This window comes from Haemorhous mexicanus, chromosome 2 (genome assembly GCF_027477595.1).
Source record: "Haemorhous mexicanus isolate bHaeMex1 chromosome 2, bHaeMex1.pri, whole genome shotgun sequence".
NCBI classification, from domain to species: Eukaryota; Metazoa; Chordata; class Aves; order Passeriformes; family Fringillidae; genus Haemorhous; species Haemorhous mexicanus.
In genome coordinates, this window is record NC_082342.1 from 90,371,107 (window position 1) to 90,385,397 (window position 14,291).

The window sequence follows — 14,291 nt, forward strand, 5'->3', positions numbered from 1 at the left end:
TTTTGGTGCTGTCCATTTCACTTCTTTCAATGCTATGCAGTGCCATCCCTTTTCTTTATTTCATTTCTTAGTATTATTTTGTGCATGTGCTGTGCAATTGCACGTAGGGAGCTTTTGGTGTGCTGTTCTTTTGTCCAAAATTTTTATAATCCCAAATTTCTTGACATTGCTGTGCAAACCATTATAGAAGCCAGGAAGTTTTGAATGTTAATCGAAACAAGCTTTAATTAAACAGAGCAAAACAGAGCTGGTAGAGGATATTTGTTCTAATGCATCAATGTTAGAAAACTCATTGCAGAGAACATGAGGAGAGAGGTGGCCTTTGTGACGTGGTAATGGGAGCGAGGCAGGTGTGCCCAGTGTCTCATGCACCTCATTCACTGCTGAGCAGGGACCATCAGTCCCACCAAAGAAAGCTGCTGACAAAAAGGTTTAGAGCTCATTCTCTTGAGCAGTCATGTCAGATTTGAGGTTTGAGGAATGAGATTCCTTCCAGGCAGCTCCACATGGGCTCCTTTCTCCCATCACTGGGCCCTTTTGTTTTCAAAGGTCTCCTATTAGTTTCTTTAAATGGGAACAGCTTTTCCTTGATATCTACAATGATTTATTTTTCTAAGCAATTAAATTTGATTTCTTTAAACCATAGCAGCTCCCTCATTAAAGAGAATGAATCACTGAATCAAAAATGCAAAAGTCTCTGAGTGTGAAAGGCAGGCTCAAGTTTCATATGATTTCAAGGAAAGACCATAGGGCTTGAGGGAAACAGGGCAGGAGCAGTGCCTGGAATTGGATTGTGTCCACATGAAACCCATTACAAGAATGGACCATTCCCAACAGCCGTGCTTGAAAAACTTGAGCATCCTTTTCCCAAAGAAGCAGCAAGCCTGAGGGGTTTTGCATCACCAGCTTGTAGAACCAGATGCAAATGCAGGTATCCTGTGGCTTGCACACCTGCTGCTAAATATTTAAATGTGTTTGGAGATCACATAAATTTCTCAGTATTTTGTGAAGAATCTCATGAAGAGTTTTATTGTTTAGAGCACTTCTGTAATTTGAAAATCAGAGTTTTAATGGCCTGTACTTACGGTCTCATTTATTTCATGTGATTTATTTTTTCAGTTTTGCTGGTACATAACTTTAAAATGTTCACAGGCATTTCTTTTTAGTGTTTCATAATACCATGAAGCTAATGAATGAGGCCTACCATCTAAGCCTTTCAAAGCATTTCAATATAGCATTATTACAATATGAAGAAGTCAGGTTAGCAAATTCTGAAATTAAATAAAGAATTTTTAAATGGATGTTTTAAGCTGCTGTATCCATGTTTAGGCTTTTACATTAGTGGTCACAGCTTGTAGAAGATACCATAAACCTCAAAACTGTCAGTTATGAAAACCAAACAATTATATTAGTGGGACTTTAATACAATTTACTGTTATTCAAAGTATCAGTGTAGTCTGTTGATGAGAAAATATTTGTGTTACTGCAAAATGTAGTCTCACACAAAGGTACATGTATAATCAACATACCTTCAGCTTATTTTTCAGGCAGAAATTTGCATACTGCTTCAAAATACTTTAAATGTTTTTCCATTTGTCTGTCATTTTTAAAAATGGGGAGGATGGCAGTATTTATCCATTGTGTCATTTATCATTCTACAAATATGATAATTTTGGGCAGTTGTCAGTGGAACTACATGAAAGAAAAGCAGGAGCAGGACAAATGATACTGATACCTGCTGAATTTCATAGGAGTCGAAATGCCCCCCTTAGTCTAGAGTGATAGATATGAATGATATTTGTTAAGTGGTACGAATATTTAATTTTTATTAAACATTTCAAAATAATAAATTTAAATTTAATCAACATCAGAATAAGCTATAAAGAGGGAAATTATTCCCCTAGTTACACAAATTATGCTTGACTCTTGTACTTCTCTTTTTTTTTTCCTCACCAGGATTACACTTTGACTATGTACTTTCAACAGTACTGGAGAGATAAGAGGCTGGCTTATGCTGGCATACCTCTCAACCTCACGCTTGATAACCGAGTGGCAGATCAGCTTTGGGTGCCTGACACTTACTTCTTAAACGACAAGAAATCATTTGTGCACGGCGTTACTGTGAAGAATCGGATGATTCGCCTTCACCCGGACGGAACGGTGCTGTACGGCCTCAGGTCTGTGCTCCCACCATGAAGATTTCATCACTGCTGTTTTGTGCTGTTGATGTTTGCTTCCTGGTACAAGGTTATTACAAACATTGGTTAGCTTGTTATGTAACCTTCCCTGTAACTCTAAGAGATGCCAGTAGAAAACAAATGACACACTCGATGTTTCTTAATTTTGCCAGAAGCGCCTTCAGTCAGGTTTTATCTGTTTCTGTACAGTCACCATATCTGGAAAGCCCACTGGCTATAGGAAGCAGAATGGCACATATTAATTGTAAACCTGAAAATCCTTTCCAAAATACAGGCAGTAATATTGAATGTAGGTGCTTATGTTGTCTCTTGATTTGTTCATATTCTATTAAAAAAAAGCCAGAAGTAGCCCTGGTTGGGGAGAGTCAGCCACAGCTAAGATCATGACCCAGTACTTTCAGTGATTTCTTCAAGCAGGAATCAGCACTGTAATTGCTACATTTCAAACCAGAGGTACAAAGTGACCTTACAGTCTCTTACTTTCTACCTATTTTAGGTTTGACTTGCGTTTTCTTTCTTTTCTGCCGTAACTTTTATGGTTAGAAATGCTGAAGTATCCTTCCCTTAATAAACTTAACTACACCAGCAAAAATCCTTATGGAAAACCCAGTAGTATCAAAATATTGCTTTCTTTGAACAGGCTACTTCATTTGCTCCAGTGGTTTAAACCAGCAAAACAAGTCTTTGACAGTGAAAGCTTCTTTTCCATAGTTGGAAGTTTCTTGTATATCTAAGCAGAGATAATTGGTGCACATAGGTAGTGAAGGATAAAAAGTCCCGAATATAAAAATGAATGAGATCAGAAAAATGGTGCAGATGGCTTATACATCCAGTATCAGTATTTTACCTGCTTCTCTTTTTTATCAACAGTAGATCTTTTAACTTGACTTGGGTCTTGGCCCTCACCTTTTTAACTCCTATTACATTATGGAGAATTGAATGAATCTTTCTAGACAAAATAGATTCAGCCTAATATGAAACTTCAAAGAAGTTTGGAATGTTTTCTCTGTAATTAACTGTAATTAACCAGTTTTAGCAAAAGGAGGGTTTTGTTTTGCAAGGTATTGACACAGTATGGAACATTAAAGGTTTAGGATGCCTTTCTCAAGTGGTTACACACAAAAAATTTTCTGAGATATATTTGTTTTTCTTCTTGTCAAGAAATATCCCCACAGCAATATAATTAAAAAAGCAAAGGAGATTAGAATTCTTGTGATCCTAGTAATATGTGGAAGTCTTTCTGTCACTCTCTAAAAACATTTGGACCCATTCAGGTGAGGATTATCTGTCAGAGAGTAGTGTATTTCAAAAAGTTGGCTTCCTCTTCTGCAAAATACAAGTGTCCCCAGCAGATGCATTTCATATAATAGGATTTGCTCAGCTGGATTTTCACCAGTGGCTCATGTGTAGCTCACTTTTTCCCTTTCCTTTTCTCTGAAAGCATGTAATATCCAGGGTGAGATATCCATGATATGAAGCAGCTAAGTTACATAGTGAAGAATGACTGTCTTAAATTAAATAGTGTAAAAATATAGACATTGTGATCAAAAGGAAGAAAATATCTGAGCCTTATATTTGGTGATTTAAAGACCTGTGCTTTGTGTTGTTCCATCACTACCCTACTTCCTCTTTTATGGCTTCAGAGCATCCCAATGGCATTGAGCTCAAGCTGCAGTCCGGGGGCAGTGTGGGTTGAGGCCAGAACTTGGAGTTTTATGTTCCACAAAGCACAGGGTCACTCAGAATAATGGTTGAAATTTTGGAGGGTTGCAACCAATTACAGGACATCCACAGAACAAAGCAGTTCCTCAGCACATATACAATTGAAAGTGATCCCAAGGCCACACTGGATGTATGTTCTCTTCTGAACAATGTAGGATTTATCACAGTTTTGAAGGACTTGACCTTCAGTCATCCAAGGTTCCTCTCTGCTTTAGAGAAAGCACTTAGCTACTGCAGCAGAAATCTGTGATAGTGGGGGGAATGGAACAGTAGCTTTTTGAAGTTCAGCCCATTGCTGGGGAATTTTTTGCTTTGGCTGATACACTGAAATTGTTCTACCACCTTCAGAACAATCTGCAAGGAAAATGATGATAAAAACAGCTTTTTTTTCATAAGAGACTATGGAGGAAATAACTATTTTATAGTCTGGGGATCAAAAATAGAGTCTGACTGCTTGTATGTTTTTCATGCATAAACCTCTTGTTTTTAGGCAGTAAAATGTTAAATATTAAAAGTAACTGGAGCTGAGGAATATATGTATTTAGCTGAAAGGACTCACATAATTATTATCCATATTTGAAACGCGATAGATGTTTGCAGGGTGAAAAGATTAGTTGTGATCAGTCAAACAAGGCAACCACGCTTACCTCTATTCTTTTTGGATGAATGTATTTCTGTAACAAGAAAGTAAACAGTTAGGACTGTGACCTAGTCCCATATGAAGTATCCATATTGCTTAGACTGATTCATACTGTAAGAGTTTTGGGGCTATAAAATATCCTTCTCTCGGTTATGTATGCAGCACCTCACAGCCCATCACAGATGAGGTTCCTATACAATATAGCAGTATAATCAAAGGCAATGAGCCCAGGAATATAGTACCAGAAAAGAATAAGAGAATCTATATCCAGAGGAAAGAAAACCAGAGTAGCAAATCATAAAAAATTTAAAACATTTCCTTTGTGTGTTGCTTTGACCCAAATTGTATGTGTGTCTGTTGTCTGTGTCCCGCTTCATCTTTGTCTGGCTCGTAATCATTCCTCTGTCACTGCCATGATGATGAGTTCTTGAAACCTTGTTGTCTTGTGTCAGGCACCATCTTATCCCATAAAAAGTGAACCTGCTCTTCCTGGGAGCATGCACAAGCCTGAGCCATTCATATTTGCTTTTGGTGTGCATTTGTGCTAGTCAAATTTGATTGCTCGAATGTTCATTCAGGAGGGACCTCTGAGTACTAAACTTTGAAAAAATGAGGTACATTTTTTTCTGTCTATTTCTGGCTGTATCTTCTTTTCTAGTTCATTTTTCTGTAGTGTAAAAAAAATTTCTTGAGCAAGAATGTGCAGTTTCTGGTACTAGAACTTGTGATACAAACCCACTAGAGTATGTGAACAGACCAAAATAAAAATACCTTCCTTAAAAGTCATAACACAATTGTTAAGTTGAATATAAATTTGCCAGCTGTATAATTTTTTACAATATTGTAAAATTAATAATTTGTGTACTGTAAGGCTGGCATTTATAGCTAGTTATGCAACATAATAGTTAAGAGTCTGCTAGCACGTTCCCTTTTGTATCAACTTAGCTCATGTGGATTCTGCTGCAGGATCCCACATGAGACCTAGGTTAGTGTAGGCGAATATTCTAAAGCATGGGAGAGAACCTTCATATCAACAATTTCCAAGCATGCTTACTTGTTTTACTTTGAACACAGTTATTATTTGACTCAGGAGAAAGACTCTTTCATTGCACAATCAGTATGGCTTTGTTAAGGGCATCATTGCTTGCTTATCAATAATCACGGATTTAAGAATAAGTTTTCTCCTCTAAGACTGTATGTTAATCCCTGTTTTATATGCTTAGCTAGAGCTGCTCTTAGTAATCATACTGAGGAGACATTCAAAGAATCACAGAAAGCTTTGGCTTGGGAAGAACCTTAAAATCATCCTGCCATGGGCAGGGACATCTTTGATTAGATCAGGTTTCTCCAAGCCCTGTGCAGGCTTCAACACTTACAGGGATGGAGAATCCAGAACTTCTCTGGGCAACTTGTTCAAGTGCCTCACCACCCTCAAAGTCAAAATTTCATCCTAAAATCTGATCTAAATCTACCACCTTTCAGTGTACATTATTCCTTGTCCTACCACTACACATCCTTCTAAAATGTCCTACTCCAGCTCTCTCTTAGCCCATCCTTTGGTACTGGAAAGCTGCTATAAGATCCCCCTGGAACCTTCTCTTCTCCAGGCTAAACAACCCAGATGATTAATCATCTCCATAGTTAATAGCTCTGTGTCTTACCACCCTGCCTGAGGTTCCAGAAGGGCATTTGCAGATGTTGGTTGCAGAGAAGACATTTCCCTAAACTGCAGGGCAACTGAGGAACTGCCATTTGTACACAGCTCCAGCCCACTGGAATTTGTGTTAACAGAGGAAACAGAGCAATTCCCAGATGCAGCTTGGAGGAAGGCTGACCTAAGTATCCTCTTGTGATACAATACTTTGGCCCTGATATCCTGTGGGACTAACATGAGACTATTCAGAGGACAGCCAGAAGAGCCAGTGGTGACAAAGATGTGATCATGTTGTAGGTAAGGCTGGAAAGCACAAAAGATCAGGTGTGTGCCTTTCTCACTGGCTACTGGTAGGAACCCAAGTTCAAAGATATGCTGAGTAACAGATCCTTGAGCTTTTTCCTCTCCTTCCTCTTCCATTGCCTTTGTGCTCATACAATTGTCTCTCCCTGGGCAAAGAAATGACATTTTCTTGCAAAAGAGCCTTCTCAGTCAGTGAAGGGTGGCCTCTGTTGTCCTATGAGATAGCAATAATGGTCTTCAACTCTTTCTTCAGATATTATGTCGTTATTCATCTAAAATGATCCTATATACTAAAGATAAGCATTTTTTCCTTCCTTTTCTTTGAGATTGGATAGGACATTCGTAATAACAATGTAGGGTTTTTTTTACTGTGAAAGATATGAAGAAAGGCACCTAAATACGTTTTTCTCTTGAAACATTGCCCTGGAATATTAAAGTAGTTTACCAGATTAGAAGACTGTAATTTGAGAAGGTTAATGGGTAGAAGAAAGAACTTCAGAGAAAACACATGAAAAAAACATTAACATTGAGGGTTCTAGCTTATAGAGGTACATTTAAGGCATTTTCTCATCTTGTATTTATTAGCATAAATTATCACTAGAATATTATTTGTTTAGGAACAAACTGTGCAAATCCATGTCTCATTTGTATCAAAAAAGGGCCAGTAAGGAATGGAGCTAGTCAGATTCAGAAGATAATTTATACGAAGCCATTATAAAAACAATGATGCATAATAATGTACATACCCTTGGTGAAGGCTGTGATTCAGAAAAACATCAAAATATGCTGCAGATTAATTATGAGCATATGGTTATATCTGTCTAAAGTTAGAACAAATATATAAATCCATTAATTACAAAATGAAGTGGCAGTGCTGTGTGAAGCTGTTAAGACAGTTATTCTGGTTGCACGTTTGTTGTTGACTCTCCTGATCTACAAGAGGTTGATGAATAATGCTGATTCATCAATAGTGAAATGTTTTGCAAAACGGTCCTTAGGGTGCTAAATGGTTAAATAGACAGAGAAGTGAAAGTGTTTTGTTATTTGAGGAGAAAACCTAAAATTCAATATGGAGCTTCACAACAAAATCCTCTTTCAATTTGAAAATCAGGGAAGTAAGATTTAAAACAAAGCATTTTGCTGGACTTAAAACTTTTTTTCAACATTTCAAGGGGTTTTTTCTAGACCTGCCACAAAACCAAGAAATCAGTTATTCATGCAGCTGCAATCATTTTGACATTTGTAGCAGACTATTTTCTCTTCATGGTTTCTGTTATAAAGTCGTGTCTTTTAATCTCAGCAAATGTTCATGTAATATTTGCATATGAGGATAGGTCCATTGAACCCCAAAGGGGCTGGTTGCATAAGGGTAATTCACAGCCAGTTGTTCCACTGAAAGTCAGTGTAATTGCTGCTCTATTAGGCTGCTGCTCAATGTAAAAGTATGGACCAGCTTCTCAGTTATTGTAAGCTATTCTTCAGAGGGTCTTCACTTTGGAAGATAAACAACCCTATCACCCAAAACCCAGATTACTGGCTGTATGGTAAAACTGTTTGATGCTTGTGTTTCAGAATCACAACCACTGCAGCATGTATGATGGACTTGAGAAGATACCCATTAGATGAACAAAACTGTACTCTGGAAATAGAAAGCTGTACGTACTTAAGAAAATGCATGTGAAATCTAGTTTGGATCTAGTTATGAGGGGTTTTTTAGCTTTATAGAGCTGTATAATATTTACACATGTGTCTATAAACACTATTTGAATCATGTGATTATCACCATTTGGATTTTTTATTTGTCTGTTTATTTGAATTATTAAAAGGTTTAAGAAGTCATCCATTTCTAGATAGATGAGTACATCCTAGAAAAATGAGGTGAGGACAAAATGAAGTCATTTAGTATTCCTGCCTGACTTGGCAGAGGTAGTGACTGGATGCTTATCTTCAACACAAGACATGAATATTTGTATTTTTATCAGATATATTTTTAAGAGCACAAACACTGTGATACACTTTCCTTTCAGTATGCTTGATTGTGTATGGATCATCTTGGTGCAGGACCTCCCATGGGATTTCAGACTGACTCCATTTATGATTTGAAATTGTGTTACAAAAAGAACAGCATTTTCTTTTTCACCTAGTCATGTCCTAGGAATGCAGTATTTGCATTTCAGAAGTACCTGGTCCATTTCTGCTACTGGCTGGAAATTGTGGGCCATATACAAAAAATACAGTATATATTCTATATTCAGCTGTAGTCCTCCACTAGTGGAAGCTTGTGCAAATGATGCAACTCACAGTTTACTGTGAGTAGAAAGGTCTGCCCCAGTTATGTTTCTCTGTGTTCATTGAATAATTAACCTTCTTCTGGTGATTATCAGTGTAAATATACATTTGGTTTTAGTGCTAAATGCATTTGATATCCTAAATCTTGGATAGTGTTTTCTTCTCACTGTGACCATTAGTGACTATTACATGAGTGATTAAAGAAAGGTAAAATAAAAAGAAAGCTGTGTATTTTGCCTAAAATTCCCAGGCAGACTGTAATGGTGTAGCAATTTGGGAGACCTTCCCACAGGCAAAATACTATACAGCTCTCCAGCTGCACCAATTCTTTTTGTTGTCACAAATGACAAGCTGCATGTTTGAAGCTACGTTTGAGTCTGCTGTTATTTCTGACTCTCTTGCTTTGCCTGCAGATGGCTACACAACTGATGACATAGAGTTCTACTGGAGAGGTGGAGATAATGCAGTCACTGGCGTGGAGAGAATTGAACTTCCTCAGTTCTCTATCGTGGAATACAGACTGGTGTCAAAGAATGTTGTCTTTGCCACAGGCAAGTATTGCCAATTTGCACATTTAGTGTTTAATTTTTTTGTGCACGAAAATTACTAATAATTATAATAATAATTAACTATTATTATTATGTTAATAATAATTAACTATTATTACCAGTCACAATATGTAGCCTGTGTTGCATGTTTGGATAAAGAAATTACTTGAAAAAGCCTGCAAGTAGGAGCCCATGAAAATTCCAGACTGGCATTCAGTACTGGATTCAGCTCTGGGGCCTCCAACGCAAGAAGGACATGGACCTGTTGGAACAAGGAAGGCCACAAAGATGATCAGGGCTGGAGCACCTCTCCAATGAAAAGAGGCTAAGAGAGTTGGGGATAAGCCTGGAGAAGAGAACCTTCTAGCAGCCTTCCAGCATTTAATAGGGCCAACAAGAGAGGTAGGGAGGGACTATTTACAAAAATGTGTAGTGATAGCACAAGGGCAAATGGCTTCATACTGAAAGAGGGTATATTTAGATTAGATATAGGAAGAAATTCTTTACTGTAACAGTGGTGAGGCAGTAGGCTGCCTAGAGAAATTGTAGATGCTCCATCCCTGGAAGTGTTGAAGGCCAGGCTGGATGGGGCTTTGAGTAGCCTGGTCTAGTCGAAAGTGTCCCTGCCTATGGCAGTGGGGTTGTAACAATGTAGTCATTATGACCCCTTCCAATCCAAACCATTTTGAGATTCTTTGGCTCCTTGTTTATTTTTATTTTTTGTTTATGTGTGTGATACTTAACTAGAAACCTAAAAATCTATGATCTAAATAAGTGTTAAGTCATTCACCTCTGAATTATGAATTTGAATGTAACCGACAGGGTAAAACTGATCATACATAAATTTGTTTTTGCATGCTAGGTCAATAAACCACCAATTTTATAAACACTTCCCTGCAATTTCAGTGTATGTTTGTTTTGTTGTTGTATAGTGAATGTAATGTCTTTTGTCTCTTGATTTGCACGGATAGATATACAGTACTTTATACATAGCCATCCAGTGCATTTGTAGTCATTGTTAAAGCATTAAAATTAAATCCCTGCTTGTTTCCTTAAAGATGGAATAAAAGTTAGTAGTAACTCACAGCACTGGATGTCTTTAGATTACAAAGTGCAAGGTTGATTTATATTTTTGGTGCTAGACACCAAAATAGGAATATGTGTGGCAAAACCAAAGCAACACAGAAAGCCATCAACACATGTGGGGCCATTACTTGGTTCATTATTGGGGCCTTCAGATTTTCAGTGCTGTTCAGACCACAGGAGTGTGCTGTTCCATCTGTCTCAGCACACCAGAACAAATGAAGCACAGCTGAATCATGTTTGTAAGCATCACTTCACCCACTCTTTGGACACAGCATCTGTTTCAAAGTACACAGAAACACAAGTTGTATTTCAGAACAAAATGTAAATATTGCTGGGATTGAAATGAGTATGAGGGGGTTTGCCAGCTGCTGCTGTTCTCAGTTGCCGTTGTGAATGGAAGATTTTTTAATACAGAGAATCAGTTGCTCTAATCCTATATCCTTCTGTCCTGCAGCTAGTGTCACCTTTGGCAGCCAAGGCTTATCTGCTCCTCCAAAGGACTGGATATGCTTTTGTAGGAAGGCTGTTTTAGACAACAATGAGAATACAGAGAACTTATTTGCGGAGTGCTTTTTATGACAGTCCAAGGCCACCTTTTAGTTCAGTATGAAATATTTCCCTAGATGCATGACTTAGTTATGTAGAGATGAGAGATCTGTAAAAATCAGGAAAACAAGAAATCCAAAGAGATATGTGACAAATACAAGAGAGACTAAAAAACTAGGACCACATATTTCTGTGACTGACCAAATGTTCAGAATATTAATTGTTCTTTTTTAAAAAAAAAACTAGTGAAAGGATTAAAAAAGTCTCATGCTTCAGGGTTTAAGACAGCTTGGCATTAGGAAGTCACAGAGAACAGCATGTTTCTTGTGCCATTTTCTGAAACATTTAATTTTTCTCACTGATCAAGACAAATACTGAATTTACTGTTGCTTTGATATGGGATATTATAAAAATGCTTGATTAATTATGATATTTTATGACAAGTATTTCCATGCAGGGAAACATCACATTTGTTTCTCAAAACCACATTAAATCTAAATCTAAAGCATGCCAGCAGATCGGATACATAAAATCAGCAGACACTTTTCAAGTTTCTTCTCAAGAGTTTTTTACAGTCTTAGTAATTAGGGCCAGTTTCTACATTTTTTTTTTGGAAAATAAGTTAGAGATGTTTTTGGTTTTGAGGTTATTGAAGTCTCAGGGGGAGATATTAGTTCTTTGAGCGCAATATCTCAGGGAACATTTCGGAGATTTCAGTCCTAGTGTGCTTTGATTGAATAAAACTAAAAGAAGACTTCAGAGTCAAGCCATAAACAGCTTTTGGATTAGTTTTTTCTCCTATCCTTCAAGAGAAACTGTGCTGTATAATCTTGTGTAACTTAGGCAAAGGGAAAAATCTGTTCCCATAGTTACTACTGAGAAGCAATGATAAGCATGGGAGAACCCCCATCCACAATGACAGAAATCTGGGTGAAGCTGCAAGAATGCTGGAGGAACAGCATGCCCATTGAAGTGTAGAATGGAAGGTAAAATTTATCTTGCCAATGTAGCAAAAATGTGTCTGAAAGAAGTATAAAATTCAGTATGGACAAGTTCAAAATACAGCGTCTGCATTAAGAATAGAGAATGCCAGAGTATGCCAGGGTTCTGTGTGTAGGAATATAGGGGTTGTTGTTGATCTCAAACTGCAAATGAGCCAATAAGATCTTTTTGGGAGAAAAAGAAAAGAAACAAATAAACTCACAAATCTCATCATCAAAAGAAGTCTGATTTACATTGATAATGCTTAAGCTGTGTATTTTTGGTCAAGGGTAGCACTCTTGAAGACAGTAATGGAGCAATAGAAAAGGATTTATGGAAAATAAGTAAGTGTGAGTGAAAATCTAGAAAATGGCATACCTGAGATTAATGGAGAAACAAGTATGGTCATGCAGTTAAAAAAAAAAAGAGAACAATTGATTGGGAACTGAATAAAACCTTCAGGTGTCTAGAAGGTACCTGCAAAACCATGTAGAGTAGTCTGTTCCCTTTATTCATGATTTTTGAATTGCTATGAAGAAGAAATACCTGGTTTGACTACCTTTCTCACACCCACTGAAGGCCATCCAGGATACCAGAAGATATTTAAATGGCACTGGATGCCCATGTGTCAGTAACTGAATTAAGCCCACAGTCAAATGCTATCCAGTCAGTGCTGTCAGTGAAGCCTAAAGAGCTATTCAGCTCTTGAACACCTCTGTTTTCTCAAATGAATATTTTAAGACACTCTTCAGTTGCCTAAACATAACAATCTGCTGCTTCTTGAGCTGCTGTGGAAGATCCTGGTTAGCAGTTAGGCTGCTGTTCTGGCATCTTACAGCCTTGTGTTCTATGTTCACCATCTACTGCTTCAGTATTGATTACTTAAGTGTTCTGTTCTGCTCTTCTTTAGCCTATCACATCTCAAATGGCTTTAGACACCTCAGTATAGAGAGTTAAATCACACACTTAGAATCAGCTGGCTCTAGGTCTAGATCTCCACAGTTTCCACTAACAGCTCATGCTCCATGCATGAGCAAATACCTGCATTCAAACACCTGAAATGAAGTGCTAAGTCTGTTACCTGAATCTGCCTCCTAAATGTTTGTTATCCCATAATGCTTGGATAGTGAACAGGAATGGGGATATGTAAAACACCACCTAAAAGCTTCAAGTCACATAGCAGTCAAAGCCATATTAGCAACCTGTTGGTAATAGGAGGGTAGTCGTAAAAGATTTGAAAATGAAATATTTGCTGTAGTCTGAAAGATCAGTATGTAAAGTACATTTTCAATTAGCCAAAGAACCTTCCCAGAAGAACATATTAAAATAAAAATTCTGTAACTGACCAACTCTGTTATCTTGCTTCATACTTGGATAAAACAGCAAGAGACTAATTTAGCCTTGAAGCCAGATAATCCAGCTTGCTAGCTTTTAATGAAATTGGAACAGAAACAAGTAATCTCTTTTTATCAAGTGCCCAAAACTGTGAAAAAGGAACATTTGGGGCTCAAGTATTGATTAAGTATTTATTTTCATACTTTCATTCCCAGTACTGTTAGATTGAAATACTTCTGGCAGAATTCTGTTATTCCTGTAGTATTTAAATTGGTCCATATGCATCAACCTGTTATATGAGATGGGAGGAAGGATAACAAGGCAAAACAAGGTTAAAAGGAAAAAACCAGAAGTTTTTTTATGGGAACTTAACTAGAATTTCCTGGCAATTAATCTCTAAATGTACTGAGCCTTAATTGACAAATCATTATGCAATCATAATCAGACAAGTAGCAGTGTAATTGTTGAGCTTACCCAGAAGTCAACTTATATTAAATAAGTAATCCACAGAATGAATCTTTCCAGATAAATAAAGATCTGGACTTACAGTCCTTGCTCCATAAAGGTTACGACCCACCCTTTTCAAAGAGCTTTAGCCATTCAGACAAAGAGGGGGAATTAACTACAGGAAATAAGGAGGGGTCCTTCTTTTAATTGTTTTTTTCCACAGACTCCTGTGGCCTGTTTGGTGGAGGTGAGGCACTGCAGCAGAGATGGCAGGCTGGATGTAGGGTCAATAGATAATTTTTGAAGACATAAAAGCAATTCAGTTGAAAGTAATATAAACTCTCCCAGTCTCAGGGAGAGGTACCTGAAGGAGAACCCTGGTATGATAAAAGACAAGGCTACCAGTTCATGTTTCAATTTCAACCAGAATTTCAACCAGTCCTTAACAATGTCTATACTCTACTAAATGTGTCAACTGCAGCAAGCAGCTGTAATGCCAGCAAGACTTTTGTTTATATTGCCCAGGAGCCTCACACCATCAA

The 14,291-nt window shown here is 37.5% G+C and overlaps 1 protein-coding gene across 1 annotated transcript in view; it reads left to right on the plus strand.

Annotated features, from left to right (window-relative positions):
* GABRB3 (gamma-aminobutyric acid type A receptor subunit beta3) overlaps window positions 1–14,291 on the plus strand; it is a 112,353-nt gene that overhangs the window by 76,599 nt on the left and 21,463 nt on the right. Inside the window, exons 4-6 of the mRNA XM_059839446.1 lie at window positions 1,957–2,177; window positions 8,090–8,172; window positions 9,220–9,357. Coding sequence (XP_059695429.1) covers window positions 1,957–2,177; window positions 8,090–8,172; window positions 9,220–9,357 — 442 coding nt within the window. The remainder of the gene's footprint in view (window positions 1–1,956; window positions 2,178–8,089; window positions 8,173–9,219; window positions 9,358–14,291) is intronic.